Source organism: Rhinolophus hipposideros, assembly GCF_964194185.1.
Source record: "Rhinolophus hipposideros genome assembly, chromosome: 8".
Taxonomy (NCBI): domain Eukaryota; kingdom Metazoa; phylum Chordata; class Mammalia; order Chiroptera; family Rhinolophidae; genus Rhinolophus; species Rhinolophus hipposideros.
In genome coordinates, this window is record NC_138054.1 from 50,208,051 (window position 1) to 50,225,455 (window position 17,405).

Below are 17,405 nucleotides of genomic sequence, written 5' to 3' on the forward strand. Positions count from 1 at the left end.
CAGTATTTTTCAAATGCTGCTGGTCATGATCCATGAATGGGAATGACAATTTAGTAGATATCACGCAGCTTAAAAAAATAACACAGTAGAATAGAAATATAATAGTGCATTGCTCATAATGAGGTCTAAGATTGCTTCAGTGAGCATTTCCCCCCCATTTTTTTTGTGAGTGTATGACTATGTATATATGCATACTGGATTTTTATGTAAAATAAATTTTATACTATAAATCAAGCTCAGAAAATTTGGAAAGCATTTGTCTTAGTCAGTTGAATAGAACCATATAAGAATGGGAGAAAATTTGTATTAACTCGACAAACTGGAAAAGGATACCATGCATGTATGTTAGAAGTTACTCTAAAAGGAGGAAATCCTGGACTGCTGACACCTTATAACTTGATAGGGTAAAATTTTAGGACAGGACATGCCATGAATTGACAGCAGTCTACTTGAAGTCCCTTTCATGGTTATATATCAATAGCATTCATAAGCAGGTGCTCTGAGAGACTCAGATGGAAAATAAAGCAGGTGAGAAGTGTCTGAAGTGTTAAAGGTCTTTTTTTTTATTGTGGACAGTAATACAAGAGTCTAGAAAAGGCCACAGTGTTGCTTGGCTGAGGTGATAGGCCAGGTATAGCTATGGAAATGGCAGTAGATTTACCCAATACAGTGACACAGTCTTGCAGCTATGATATTTCACTTTTTTTGTATTTCTTTAGCTACTACATCACTCCTGCCGATACTTCCAGAGCTCTTTTTTTTCATTTCTTGAGCTGCTGTATCATTGAACTGGTATTGTAAACTTAAATGAACAAGTCATCCACCCACCCACCCACCTATTTATCCAACAAATATATTTTGAGCATTCATAATGTACTGAGTACCAATCCATCCACCTACCCATTATTCAACAAATACTTTTTGAGCATTTACCATGTACTAGAGGCTGGTAACTAGAAACTATCACAAAGTGATTGTAAAAACTTGAAAGTGAATGATTGCTGGAGACATGGAGCAATAGAAAGAAATTACACTTTGTACAGTTCTGTATTTTTTTAACTTAACATGTGTAATTTTTAGAAGTATTTTTAAATAGCTAGAGTATTATACATAAGGCAAATATAAAGTAAAAAGCTGTGATTACAATTTTAATAAAGTAAAAGTCAGGGCACAAGTTTTTCCTAAATGAGATACAGAAGGCAGTTTTTTTTAAATTGATGAGAGAACACTATCCACAATTGGAATATAGTAATCAATGTTTATGTACAGATTTGAAATGTGTCAAGCTAAAATTATTAGAAATACATAGAGATTTAAAAACAAAATCATCCCCTCACATTAGTTATAAGGACATTTGTTCTATTTGTTAGAAGGTATGTAAATTATCTATTGCTTCAGGAATACATAACAGTAAACATGCAGTGGGGAGAAGGGAGTGTCAGCTAGGCTCATTCACATGATTGGAGGTTAAGTGGGGTCAGCTGATTTAGACTGACTGACTTCTGGGAAGACTGAAATGACTCAGACCTCTTCCATGTCTCTCAACTTCTACTCTTATCCTCTAGCAGGGTGGGTTGGTTATGTTCTGATAGCAGGAGTAGAAGTTCAAGAGAGGACAAGCTCACTTGTGCAAATGTTTTTCAAGTTTCTGCATCGTGTTTGCTTACTGGTGGAAACAAGTCACATGGTCAAGCCTTGGGGAGACAATTATGTCCCACCTAACAAAAGGCATAGAAACCGACAGAGTAAAGAATAGAGGCCAATAATATAATCAATTGAACAGGTTAAGTACACAGAAATAATGAAGTCTAGAGATAATTTGAATGTATTGTAAATGAGGATCATTTAAAGATCTATATTCTATACTCAAGGAGAGTATATACTGTTTTAGCAACTGATGGAACATTTGCAATAATCATATATTAGGTCACTGAAAAAATCCTGATAAACTCAACAAACCATAACTCAGCAAAACTAAAACCTATAAAAGTATTAACAAAAATCTCCAACCCCTTAGAAATTAAAAATCACTTTTGTAGATAATGGGATAAAAGAGCAAGTACGTACTCTATTGAGAATGCAACAGTGAATAAATGGGATATGGCTAAGGGCGAGCTCACAATAATAAAGTAGCCTTAAATATATTAGTTACAAATAAGATAAAAAGACAATATATAAACTATGCATTAAAAACAGTAAGATATCAAATGCAGGAGGATTGGATTAATAAAATCTAAAAAGTGACTTGAATAAAAGTAAAGTCAATCCCTACCTATTTTAATTATAAGAAAAAATATTGCATTATTGAAATTATTAATTGAAATTTTTGTATTAGACGTAGTTTAGTTTTGTCTGTCTCTTTTCCCATTGGGGTCTTTTCAGAGTTGTCTTTCTGGTATTAGTATCAAGATAATTGTCCTTTTCTTTAAGAGTAGTTTTTTGTTTTACATCTTTTCTTTTTCAAATTCAGCCAAGGGTGTATATTGTGCATTTGAGAAATTTGGTGATATAAAATTGAAAAGACAAATATAAACTCAAATGTAACAAATTTATAAGACTGCCATATATATGTGTATGTGTTTGTGACACACACGTTTGTTTTATGTCTGTATTCTTTTTTTCTTATTTTCATCAACTTACATTGATTTTCTATATTTTAGAGTGTCCTATAATACCTTATAAACATAAATAACAGGCTATAAGTAAATATGTAAAATTTAAAAATAAATAGCAGTACTCTTAATAACATTTGAAAGCAATAAAGGAAGGAAATAAGTCATATTTATTTTTAATCATGATTATATTAACTTAATTTTACTTTTTATTCTGACTAAATTGAAGGAAGAAGGGCAGGATTATGATTATTATTACTTTTCATTCTGACTAAATTGAAGGAAGACGGGCAATATAAATTCATTTTCAATCTATTATATTTGTTTTATCAAATATTTTTTTCTTTGTTTTTAAAAACAGGAAGGAGACCGCTTAAGTGATGAAGATTTGTACAAATTCCTTGCTGATATGAGAAGGCCATCTTCTGTTTTACGGAGACTAAGACCGATTACAGGTATTTTAAAATTTTGAGTAGAAATGATTATAACTGTTATCACTAATATATTGTATTGTTGGTAACTGTGTATTCTTTTTTTCAGTTATCTGGCCCATCTGTCTTTTTGTGCTCAATGCTTGTCAGTCTTCTTCATCTCATTACTCTCATGTGGTCTAATAGTTTGGATGCAGGATTTGAGTACTGAAATGAGAAGAATGAATGATATCGTGGCTTAAAATTATTTTCCAGAGGAAAAAAAAGTACATTGAATGATAAATATTCAGAAACAGATTCATATTATGATCAGAGCAGACCATTCCTGAGTAAAACTATTTTGAAGCCTACCAAGTTTAAATCAAATATTTAATCTTTGAAACGTCGGCTTGTTCCTGTGCTAGATTCCTCTCTCTGTTTTTCATTTTTTGTTCCTTCCTTCCTTCTCATTCATTCATCCGGTAGTTTACATGTATTTGTCTGTTTCAGTAATTTATAAGTTTGATACTTGGTAAAATGAATTAATTTAGGGGTCTGAGAAGATAGTAATTTTGGTTTCTTCCCAGACTTCTTGGAAAAATAGGATCTGAATCCTTCCAAAAACATTTTTAACATGAAGTTTTTATTATGTTTACATTGGTTTTATAATATGTTTTTATATGCAGCTCAGCTGAAGATAGACATTTCTCCGGCACCTGAAAGTCCCCATTATTGTCTAACTCCAGAGCTGCTACAAGTGAAGCTTTACCCCGACAGTAGGGTTAGACCCACCAGAGAAATTTTGGAATTTCCTGCCAGGGATGTCTACGTTCCAAACACTACTTACAGGTAACACATTTTAATTTTGGAGAATTCTACAATAAGATACTATATATTCCAATATTAAAGTAGAACTAGAATGAAACTCTCCAAACATCTTTTATGGCTTTGTCACATATTCCATTTCTTACCATATGATTTTATTAATAGCTTAATCTATTAAGCTTTTACTATGTTCCAGGTATAATGTAATTATCTTACATCCATGATCTTGTGTAATCCTCATAGCTTAAGGTAGGTGTTACCTTTTTAGAAGTGAATAAGCTGAGGGATATACTGGAGTGTCAGTGGAGCTACCATTTGAATGGTGGACTCCTAGGTTAAAAGTTTTGAACTTCTAATTACCATATTTCCTCAAATGTTCTTATCAGCAGAATCTAGCGTTATACATGAATCAACATGCACTATGTTCTAACAATTAATCAACAATATTTGGTGAGTATATGCTGCTTAGAGAATACTTGACATGAGGTTGTAGAATAGGCTTTTAAGGCTGACCACTACATAATTCCAGCGGTACCATTTACATATACTTTTAGTAAATGATGCTCCCTCTATTAGTGAATGCTGAGAACATGACTTGACATATCTGTTGGTATATCCAACAGGGCAGCTCAGACATAAGATTCTAACCAAGACTTCCCCGTCTTAGCATATTTCACTACAATTTACCCAGTTCCTGAGTCTAAAATTTTGAGAATCAAAATGGTTTCTTTTCTTCCTCATTTACTCCTCCAAGTTTTGTAGGTTCTACTTTCAAAATGTATCCTAAATCCAATATTTTTTATGTCGTCCACCTTTAAAACTCTAGTCTAAGTCACCATCTAGGTCAGCACTGTTAAATAGAAATACTAAGGGACCATATTTGTAATTAAAAATTTTGTAGCTCTTACATTAAAAAATAAAAAGGAACAGGTGAAATTAATATTATGTTGTTTAACCCAACATATTATTTCAATATGTAATAAGTGTAAAAAATTATTGAGGTATTTTACTTTTTTCTTTTCTACTAAAAGTCTTCAAAGTCTAGTGTGTGTTTTATTCTTAAAGTACACCTCAATTCAGATGAGTCACATTTCAAATGCTTAAGAGCCACGTGGGCCTAGAAGGTATCATATTGGATAGCTGCTGATCTTGAATTTTGCTGTACCTTTCTAATTTGATCATCTTATTTCTACCCCTGGCTCAGTCAATTCTCAACATTGCAACCAGAGATATTTTTTAGAATTACAAATCAGATCATTCATTCCTCTGTCTGAAAACCTCTAGTGGCTTCCATTTCAAGCAAAAAAGAAAAAGAAGGTATTTTTTTTATGATAGTCTTTAAGACTTTACATGATTTGACTCCTGCCTTTCTCCAACTTTAAATCCTACTAATCTTCGCTTTCCTTATTTCATTTTATCCTTCATCCTTGAGCAAACAAAATTCAGTTCTGCCTAAGGCTTTTCCATTTGTTCTTCCCTTTGCCTGTTATGTTTTCCCCCAGCTCTCCACATGGCTTGGTTCCTTATTCAGACATCTTATCTGCTTAAAGGTCACTTCCTAGAGAGACTCACTGTTATCAACCTGCCTAAAAAGATCCACTGCTTCCCTTCCCTAGCTCTTTAACCGTCTTTGTATTTGTTACCTGACATTATAATATATAGTTATAAGATCGTTTTTTTTTTTGTCTCTCTCGTTAGAATGTAATTACTGTGAAGGGCAGGGACTCGTCTATTTTGTTTACCACTTTATCTTCAGCATCTCGAATAGTGTGCTAGTACACAGAAAACACAGTAAATATTTATTTAACGAGTTGAGAAATTGGAAACTGCACTGGTAGGAGGATGGGATTTAGAGTCATACAGATACAGGTGTGATCTCTGACTCCACTATTTACTATTTGGGTGACTTAGGACAAGTTACTTAATACATTGGCCACTCAATTTTCTTATTAATAAATATATGATAATAATACCTGTCTTCTCTTGTGAGGGTACAGAGCACAAAGCTTTGCATGTAATTGGCACTTAGTCTGATAGGCTAACAAAAATATATGTTGCTTTTTTTTTTTTTTAATGTTGCTTTTAAAAGAAGCAAAATAATACAAATTCTCCTATAAATTACCTATGTCTTATATATACAACTACTTAGAAGGATATGAAATAAAGAAATGAGATATAAACCAAGATTTATATTGAATAATTTAGAGGTTATCTATTCTATCTCTTATCTAGTATAGGAATCTCATCTAGAGCATCACTTACTTGTGTTTATCTAGCTTGCCTCTGCTTGGATTATTTCAAAAGCAGAAAATGTAAGTTGGGGACTTCGAGTGGTCTTTTATTTGGTTCATTTTCCTACTTACCTTTGTTATTTATTTACATATTTATATTTTTAAAAGACTTATATGAATATACTTGAAATTAAAAAAGTACCATAAGACTTAAAATTACAACAAAGGTTGTTTATCTTACTTCTACCAACCTTTCCCTACCCTGATGTCTTATCTTCAGCGTCAGTCAGTAACTTCTTTTCCTCCTTCTTTTGGTATATTGCTCCTTGTTTCTAAATAACATGTTCATCCTTCTTTTTCTTGATTCTTTCTTAAAATTGACATACAATTGACATACAAATTATATTAGTTTCAGGTGTATAACACAATGATTCAGTATTTATATGTATTGTGAAATGATTGCAATAAGTTTAGTTAACATTCATCACCATACATAGAGAATTTTTCTTTTTGGTGTTGAGAACTTTTAAGATCTACTCTCTTAGCAATTTCAAATATGTAATACAGTCAACATGCTGTACATTAACTATCGTCGCCATGCTGTATGTTGCAGTCCCATGACTTATTTATTTTATAACTGGAGTGTGTACCTTTTGACTCCTTTCACCCATTTCACCTACCCCCTAACTCCCAATTGTTTTTCAGTTTTTAATAATATCTACTGATGGTTATAGAAGATGAAGATTGAACTCTTAATCCTCCTTCCAAAACAACAACAAAACAACGAAAAAAAATATATATTTGCATAAATCCAGAAAAAAATACATATACTATATCATCTCTTCCAAATTTAGTTACATCCCAGTTTTTCATTAAGTAAATGTTATTTTTTACATTTTTGTGATTATTATATAACCATTTTTGCATCTGAGCCATGTAAATTACTATGATTTTTATTCCCTTATTTGTTTTATATAACTTTTTATTTTCTCTGGAGTGGTGACATTATTTAGTCCCTGTTTTTCTGTGTTATGAAAATTCTCTGTAATGCTTCTTGCAATACAGTAAAATACATCAGCTAATCAATCATTTCCACTCTTGCAACTTTCTTAGTTCCCCGTGAAATTATAAGTTAACATGGCAGAGGAGATTTTGTAGGCTTACTAGATTTACTGTACATTTGTCATCTTGTAGCCTATTTACCATTTTCCTGGAAATTTTTTTTGTATTTCTTTTGCAATGGAGTCCTTATTTCATAAATATTTTTCTTTCTTGGTTTATACAATTCACTGAGAACCTTCAGTATCTTCCTGAAATAGGGCGTATGGGGGTAAATTATTTGAGACTGTTTACATCTGACAATATCTTTAATTTACCCTTACTCCAGAATTGTTAGTTTTAATGGATATAAAATTCGAAGTTGTAAATCACGTTCTGTCATAATTTTGAAAACATAACATAACTAACTGTCTTCTGGTTTTAAGTGATACTTTTGAGTAGTCTAGTATAATTCTGATTGCTAATCCTTTGTTTATGTCTTCTTTTTTCCTTTGAAGGCTTTTTTTGAGGTGTTTTCTTTATCCCTGGTGTTCTGAACTTTCATGTGATATAATAACATTTATTTAGTACTTTATGGTATTAAATTATTTTCATTTAAGTTATTCATTAAGAATTATACAAATTACATAAATCTGGCAATATTATTTGTTTATCTCCACTTATAGGTAAGAAAAATAAGGCTGAGATTAAAAAACTTATTTGGATTTGAACCCAGGTCATCTTATTTTATTTTCTATGTTCTGCATCGTTTGGGATGATAGCACAACCAGCATTCATAATTATATACAATATGAAAAAAATTCTCATTGCTAGATAATTTGTTGCTACATTTTTATTGAAGCAGGCAGAACACGTTTATTTACCTTATTATTTGCCTCAAAGTGTACATTTATTTATTCTTGTTTAATAATTTTTAAATGTCTTAAAATTGACCTAAGTGTAACACTTGATAGACATGGCATCCCAGAGTATCATGTCTATGAAGTAATAGAAACTAGAGCCAAAATAGAAAATCTACATGTTACAGGACTTGCATGAGAATTGGGTAGAGAGCTTATACTATGTGAGGAGACATCTTACTAAACAAGATAGTATATTGTTTTCTCTGAAATATGTATCTAATTGTATGTAATATATCAGGTACTCCTCTTGGAGGAGATGGAAAAGTTAATACGCCAAAAGATTTAAGTGGATTTTGTAAATTATAAGTTAGTATGGTTTTACTATAAGAATTTGTGGAAATTATATAAACATGTATTACCTCTTTATGATAACTTATTTGGGTTTAATTTTGGGTTTTGTGATTGAATGCTTTATCATTTGAATTGGTAAGGGTAATTGTCCAAAAACTAACTATTTTGCATTCTGGGAATAAACTTTTCAAGTATGAAAATGAATTCACAGCATATTAGCTTGAGAATGATCTTGAGAGATCTTTTAATGTATCTCAGTACCTTTAGTTTGAACTGTATCTAAACCATTAATTACAGAGGTGATATTCGTCCCTGGTGTTATTAGTGAAAGTATATTGTAGGCAGCAGACATTTTAAAAAAACAATTCATTAACTGTGTAAAGACTTGTTCTCTCATGAGTAGGCAGTTTATTCCCAGAGAATAGTAGAACCAGCTAACCTACGATTATGTTTGTTCCTTTTAAACCTTTTTTGAAAATAAATATTGCTTTGGTTTTAATATTTTTCATCCAAATAAATTGGTTTCAGGTTAAAATTTTGCATAACCTATTTATTCCTTATGAACAGCCTGTAAGGAACTTGTAAAATGTTTTAACTCATTAATAAACATCAATAAATTGTGATACAGGATGTCAAGCTTACTCAGTTTTTTAGGGTATGGAAATGATTGTTGTGCTGTATTAGTAATATGTTACCAGAGAAAGCTGTTGAAGCAAGAAGGATCTATTATTTTGAGAAAGAGATTAATAATTTTCTAGTATAAGGGTGTCTTCAAAGAAATAAAATTAGTACATGAGAATATAGAAGTAGAATTATCGTTACTATACTTTGTTGTGTATTTTTTCCTGTTGCTACTTTTCTGCCAAAAATGTTTTCTTTTTAAAAAAGATAAATGAGATGATCAAACAATATGTTGAATGTTTAAATTAAAAAAAGAATTATTGCCATTTACATTAATCCCCCTCGAAATACTCTGCTTCATTTGGAACACACTAATCCCATCATTCTTGCCACTTTCTGAAGCAGTTCTGGAAGTCCTCTTTCTGAGTGTCTTTAGTTGCGCTGTCGTAGCTGCCTCGATGTCCAGAATCATTTTGACTTTGGAAGAGCCAGAAATCACACGGTGTCAGATCTGGTGAATACAGTGGATGAGGACACACCATAATATTTTTATTTGACAGAAATTGCCGTACCAGAAGCGATGTGTGACACAGAGCGTTGTCATCATGGAAAATGATTTATTGCACACTTTGAAACACACCTTCTCTCAACTGTAGCTCACACCCAACTGACTGCACCAAACAAGTTGAAACTTGTCACACACTGTTACTAAGGTTCAGCGTGCTACTTCCCATATTAAAGATTCCTGCCTTTCCGTTGGATCGCACTCAGCAGCAGCATTCACTGTATTGTGTGATCACAATGGAAAGACTTCATGTCACATCGCTTCTGGTATGGCAATTTCTGCCAGATAAAAACAGTATGGTGTGTCCTCTTCCACTTTATTCACTGGATCTGGCACCGTGTGACTTCTGGCTCTTTCCCAAAGTCAAAATGACCATGAAAGGTAAACGTTTTGAATTGATTCAGGACATTGAGGCAGCCGCCACGACATTGCAACTATAAAAATATTCCCGAAAGAGGGCTTCCAGAACTGCTTCAGAAAGTAGCAAGAATGATGGGATAAGTGTGTTTGAAGCGAGGGATAGTATTTTGAGGGGTATTAATGACAATGTGTCTTTTAATATAATAAATTTTTTGATTTAAACATTCACCGTACTTTTTGATCACACCTAATGATTATGAAGTTGACTGTATGCTTTAAAAAAAATTAATCTCTGAGTTATATGAAACAATAATTTTTGTGTTATTTGAAGTAGTATGGCTATATACATATCTTATGAATCTTGGGAGTTGGGTTCCTGTCGCCAGTATCTTGTAAGCATATTTTATTTTTAAGAATTATTTAAAACTGATGATTGATTGGCTTTCCTTCTTTTAACATTGGGATAGTAAAAATACCTATATTTTAGAAATTTGTGAGGATTAAATTAGATAATATATGTAAAGCTTTTTGCGAAGTGCCTGACACATTAAATGCTCGATAGAAGTTACTCATTGTTATTGTCATGGCTTTATTAGATTACATTTACCAAAGCATTACACAAGTTGAGAGAGATTGGTTTGCAAGGTGATAGTACTGAGCTTTTCAGGTATAATTAATTGGATAAAAGAATAAATATATTTTTTATTCTAAAATAAAGTGTTTATTAAAAAAGCATGCCCCCTCATGAGCAGACAAATTAAATGAAAATAAACAAGATTCCTCCCCCACCTGGATAAGCCAATTTTTAAAAAAGAGAGGTTATAAAAGTCAGTAGTAGCCTGCTTTGTATTATTACTTGGGCCTTCAATGCCCCTGAGACCTGAATACCAAATCACATAGGTTGCTTATTCTACTTTGTAAAGTTCCATAAATATTTGTTGACCAAATAGTTATACTAGAATACTCTTCTAGCTTAGTTTGGATTCTTTGCCTTCTGAGGAATGTTGCAGGTAAGCTATAGTTTCTGGTACTAGTGGTCATTGTACCAATCAATACAAGCGTGCAGTTTCCCAATAAATAATGTTAAAAAAAGAAAGTCAAGTTTGACGCTAAGACTTTTAAAAGTTTATATACAGCCGTTATCTCACTAACTCTGCATAGCAGCCTGCACAGAACCCAGATGGTTAACCCTGTTTTATAAATGACAAAGCTGACATTGTAGAAGGTTCTAATTTATATCTGAAAAGACCAGAAATCTAAGTATCTTTAATGTGAGTTTTATTTTTAGTATGAAACTTGAGTGTATTTTGAAGTGTCTCATGGGGTTAAAAAGATTTTAAGAATTGTCTGAATAGAGGGAGAATGAATGGATATGACTGAAGCAAACTTTTGACTGAGGTGAGAAATCACAGGAAAAAATGCAATCTGAAAGTGACAGATTTTTTATGACTTAATACCTTTTGCTTCCAATTTTTATAGTTATTATCAGACAATTAGGAAAGAGCTGTCTAAAAGGGTATATATGTGAATATATTTATTTTAGTTTAATTTTTAATTTTTTATATTTTTACATTTTAAAAGTATTGAGATTTCTCAAAGACATTTAAAAAAAATTTATTGTTCAGTTATACCTAAAGTTAGAGATTTTCACGTTTAAATAAATACTCGCCTCCCACCCCCACCCTGCCCCACATGTAGTTGTTCACTTACTGTAGTATAGTATTGTTAAACCAAGAGGGACCTGGTCTTTTCAAATCCTCTGTAGGGGTAAATGAGGCTATACAGATAGATATGGTTTCTAGCAATTAGGACATGAATGACATATTTCTTTTCTTTTTTTTTTGTAGGAAAGGTAAGTTTTATTTGGAAGAAAGTTCAAACAAAGGTATTTTAAGATAGATTATTGCTTTTAACTTTTATATACAGGAAATAGTTACAAAACGTATAAAGATAGCCACATACAAAGCTAAAATTTTAAATGTTAAGACTTTACTTGAGCAGAATAATTTTACTTTGACAGCCTGTTGATTATAAAGATATTTTACAGTCACCTCCAACCTGTCAGGATTGCATGTGTCAGGATTGCCTCCTGTTTGTTTAAGTTTCACCACCATATATAATGGGTGCTGGGTGAAGTTTATTCATGTGGACATTCATATAAATAAAGGCTCACACACATGTTCAATATTCTTGTCTCATGAATGACATATTTCTTATTGTGCCAAACAAGTGGAGATTATTTACCTAAAATGCTTGTTTTATTAAGCAAATACTTGTTATCACAGTATCAAAGAAAAAAATACTAGTGCAGTTGTTACATTAAGGTAACCAAATAAAGAGTCCTTTCTTACTAATGGAAAATAGTGTTTTTATTGAATGTCTGAAATCATCTGTTAGGTAGTAGATTGTGAATAGTGTTACTCATGTTCCGAATTTGTACTTGACCATCACTGTTGCTTGAGCTGTTTAGATCAAGGTACATTTAATTGAGCAAATGCTTGTGTGTTTTATAGACATCCAGATCTTAAGAGCACTGCCATTCTTGGCAAGATTGCTAGTTAGAGTTAGCCTCTTTCCCAGCAGTAGTCTTAGTTGTAATCACCTACTGAACTTGAGTACCTTTGTTTTTCTTCTAGTTTTCAGACAGACTGTACATATCTAGCAAATACGGTGTTAATAACACCATAAGAATGAATGCAGTTCAGAGCTAGTAACAATCAGTGTGATAAACAAAATGAAAGGATGCAATTTATTTTTTTATCTGAACCTTTGTTAGCAATTAGGAGTATAACCCACCCATACATCTCTTAATCATCCTTAGTAAACTGGTTATCTGTGAATTAATCTGAGTAGTATAGTTTTAAACTTTTTATAATGGAAAATTATAAACATAATACAAGAGTAAACAGAACAGTATAGTTAACCTCTATTGTCATTCTTGTTTCGTCAGTTACCTGCCCCGTTGTTTAATACTTTAAAACAAAACCTAGTCACCATATCATTTCACTTGTCAGTCCTTTAGTATGTATTTCTAATAGGTAAGGACTTTAAAAAATGTAGCCACAATAACATTTGAAGTGTTTTGTGATCTATTGGTAATTTTATCTTGTATTAGTCTCTTAAGTAGTTTAATAGCTTATTTATTATATTCTGATTCATTTTTTTCCCCTAAAATTTTGTTTCTAGGAACAGTTTGGCAAGTCAAAGTAAATATATACTATTTATATTATAATACAAGAGCCAAGTATTTCATATTTTTTAAACTAGATTATTGTATGATGGTAGGTTTTGCTTAAGAGTTGGGGTTCTTTATGTTTTTTGTGCCATCGTACACTTTGACAATTCTGTGAATACAATGATTCTCTGTTTTGGAATAATGTTTTCAAATACATAAAATAAAATATATAGCATAATGAATGAAATCAATCACATTGAATTACAATGATCAAAACACTAAAATTGTTATATGTGTTTCTTTATTAATGAATTAAATAACAAGATCTAGCTGCTGGTCTTAAATCTACCATATTTTTTAAGTGGTAATAGCATAAGCAGTATTTTGAGATATCTGCAATAGTTGTAAAAATATGTATGATATCTGTTAATGACAAAGTCTCATATATTGCTAATACCCGTATGGTTAGTTTCTCACATTCACAATTTAAGGAAGTGCAAGTTTCAGTGAAAATTAAGGAGTAGTTTTTTTTCCCATTCAAGTTGATGGTTCCCTGCTTTAGAGAGTATTGGTCTTTCTATTTACTTTTAGTTTTCAGAGATTTCTCAAGCTATTGCCACATACTCTGCTGTTTTGATTTTGGCCTACATGTACCACTTGGGTTTTTATTCTATCCAGTTTGCCCTAGTTTATTTTAACTACAAAAATTCTTGAATTGAGAGCCATTTCCTAACATTTACCATAGCCACCCTATCCAAGTTCTTTGTTAGGACTTGCATTTGAACATGATGGGTGGGGTGTTATCTCAGACTCGGAGGGAAGGAATAAAATTCAGAAACAGTAGCAGAATGTGAGGAGAGCAGTTTTGTTGTTCTCTCCTAAGAATTATAGTATTTTCAGTTAGGAAGCATTTGTACAGTTTATTTACTTAAAGAGATCTTAAGTGTGATAACCAAGATTCAGTTTTTACAAGTATATAAATTCGTCTAGGACTTTATAGTTCATAAAACCATTCAAATTCAGTATCTTAATGGTTACAAGACCTCATGAAGTAGATTTGGCAAGGTTATTATTATTCTCATATATGGGGTGTGGAAACTGATGCTTAGTTGTTTATTTGAAGATAAGCAGTTATAGCCGTACATATTTAAGCTGTAGGTTATGGCTTTTTCACACATACCTAATCATTTTGTTAAATGTTCCTGGGATTAAACATATGAATTTAGAAAAACAATTGTTATCTTTGAGATGGAATCCTTGATTACATATTTTTTTAAAATGTCACTGAAACCTCATTTAGAAAGGCTTACTTTGGGAGATTGTTAATTTTACTTTCATGACCTTGAACTGTGCATTTCACACCAATTGAGTAATTTTGCCCTAGTTGATGAGAACACTTTGGACTAAAAAGACCAACTGTTGGGCCACTTTCCAATTTTGAAACCTGCTGTGTTGTATGATCACTTAGTAGTATGTGCATAAACGCAATTTTGTGGTTGTTAGTGATAGGAAAAAAACAAGGAAATTTGATTATCCTATAATAGAAGGTAGAATATTTAATAATACATATTTGTAATAGGTTTCATGAAGGAGGCAAATAGTAGGTATTCAATAAACACTGGTTAATAAACACATTTTTGATTAATGAATGATTTCCATGAGTTATGCTATGAGGAAGAAAAAATACAAACATGAAAACATGCTGATTCTAAAATGGCAGTGTGGGTAAATAGATTATACTATACTATGATAGGTAACCCTGAAACGAGAAATGTGTATACTTGCTCTCAGTAAAATTCACACTGGTTCAGAGTAAATTCTTGGTATAGAAATTTGCACTACATTGGTCTCCCTTTCTCAGTGGGAGAAATGTTCCAAGACCCCCAGAGGATGCCTGAAACCCTGGCTAGTGCCAAACCCTTTACAGTAAGTCCTCCCTTAATGTTGTCAATAGGTTCCTCAACTTTAAGCGAAACGACGTATAACAAAACCAGTTTTACCACAGGCTACTTGATATAAACAAGAGTTAAGTTCCTAAGGCAGCTCATCAAGGTGCCAGTGAAACAATGGTGAATGAAATGATCTTGACTGAAAGAATGTTATTTGAGGACCTGCTGAATTGTACTGTTTTTTCCTAATCACACATACTTATAATAAGGTTTATAAATTAGGTACAGTAAGAAATTAACAAAAATAACTAATAATAAAATAGAAGTTATAACAATATACTGTAATAAAAGTTAATGTGAATGTGGTATATCTCTCTCAAAATATCTTATTGAACTGTATTCACCCTTCTTGTGATGATGTGAGATGACACAAAGGCCTGCATGACGAGATCATACAAATGGTTACGTGATGAGATGAAATGAGGTGAATGCCATAGGCATTGTGATAGCATTAGGATACTGTCGACCTTCTGACAATACATCAAGAAGGAGGGTCATCAAGCCATGAAGATGTCATGTTTTCATGGCACAAATTTAATACCTTTTCCTTTCTAACTAAGCACTTACCATACTGGGACTGTAGTTTTGGCAGTTGGAGGTGAAGCGACAGCAAAACTAGCACAAATTTCTTTTTTCTTTACAGTTTCACAGATGGAAGATTCATTCTTACTGTAGATTTAGCAACCTCAGAATATGATGTTTTTTTCTTATTACATCTAGAATTTTTACCTTTTCACTTAAAGGAAGCACTGTATGGCTTCCCTTTGGCATGTCTGAATTGCTTGCGTCACTACTCTTGTGCTTTGGGCTATGATTAAGTAAAATTAGGATTACTTGAACACAAGCACTGTGATTCTGGTATGGTCACCTGTTCACCTGGTTGACCTCTAAGTGACTGATGGGAGGGTACCATGTATTGTGTGGCCATGCTGGACAAAGGGATGGTTCACATCTTGGGCAGGATGAAGCGGGACAGTGGGAGATTTCATCATGTTACTCAGGACACTGTGCAGTTTCAAACTTGTGACTTGTTTATTTCTGAAATTCTTTATTTACTATTTTTGGACCGCACTTGACTGTGGGTAACTGAAACCGTGGAAAGCAAGACTGCGGATAAGCGGGGGAACTGCTGAAATTCACTAAAATCAAGTAGATTGACTATCTTTGACTTCTTGGAGTTTTTATTGTTGTTTTTCACAATTTTTATTATTATGTTTGCCAGATTTACTTTTCTGTCTTGACTTGCTAAGTGTCAGCTGAGGGGTACAAACAGGAATGCTGCGAGGTTTCAGAGGAAGGAGCCTTTAGTTAGTAGGATATTTGTGGAGAAAGTGAGATTATCCATATCTTGAAGTATAAATAGGACCTAGTCAAGCAGAAAGGTGTGAAGGGGCATTGTAGACAAATGGAATGGCATTAGGAAAGTATATATGGGATATTTAAAAGTAGATAATTTTAATTAGAGCTGAGGGTTTGTGTTAGGCAAGAAAGTGCTTAAAGAGGTAATTACGGGTCAGATTATAAAAACCTTTGAATCTTTGGAAGAGATTTGGATTTTGTTCTGTAAGTTTATGCTCTTTTAATTGGGGTGCATGTTCTTGTGAGGCCACAGCTCTTTGGGATATACAAGTCCACAGCATAAACATGACACATCTTCCAGGGACATCACATTTTACAAGATTTGGAGAGGAATGACTATTTTTATATGAAGATGTGTTTATGGAGTAGAAAATACCATTCTCATGTAATGTGAAGATTTTAAAATTTAAGATGAAATCCTAGTAAAATTCTAAAGGAAATTGGTGCTTATATCAAGCCATTTTATCCAGAACCTATAAGGATATGTTTTCATTGTCCTTGGTTGTTATGCTCTTTTAATGGACAAGTTTGAACGACACAGATGAAAGTAGTATGCAGCCATTGTAAATTTGTTTTAGAAAGATTGAGGGGAGATAGTCATAAAATTAAGAGGCCAGGCAGGAGACTATTTAGATAATTTTAAGACTCAGGTTAAAGGCAGTCCTTGATAGTTTTTTTGGCAGTGGAAATGGGAAGGAAGCTTATCAGATTAAGAGACTTTTCAAAAGAATATTGTATTGAACTTAGTGTCTTAAGATACAGGAGAGATGGTTTACAAAGTTAAAGCCAGCGCTGTCCTCCTGGGTTTTAAGCTTCCATGATTGGGAAGCAAGGTAATGCCATTAACGGCTATGGTGAAGCAAGGAGGAGACCCAGTGGACTAGGATAAGATAGGGTAAGGGAGGGAGGGCCAGCAGACACAGTAAGGCGTTGGTGAATTTATGTGATATATTGAGCTTGAGGAGATATAGGATATCCAAAGGAGAAATGGCAAGTATGCCTCCAGTTCTCCAGAGGAACTGGAGAGAGATCTGGGAATAATTTGT

At 32.7% G+C, this 17,405-nt stretch overlaps 1 protein-coding gene across 10 annotated transcripts in view; it reads left to right on the forward strand.

Moving 5' to 3' along the window:
• DOCK7 (dedicator of cytokinesis 7) overlaps positions 1–17,405 on the forward strand; it is a 185,012-nt gene that overhangs the window by 54,036 nt on the left and 113,571 nt on the right. For all 10 annotated transcript variants that reach the window (XR_013993811.1, XM_081056499.1, XM_081056491.1 and 7 more), the window contains exons 13-14: positions 2,974–3,067; positions 3,709–3,871. Coding sequence is in view for 9 of the 10 variants with exons in the window: in XM_081056499.1 (XP_080912625.1) it covers positions 2,974–3,067; positions 3,709–3,871 (257 nt within the window). In the remaining variant the exon portion in view is untranslated. The remainder of the gene's footprint in view (positions 1–2,973; positions 3,068–3,708; positions 3,872–17,405) is intronic.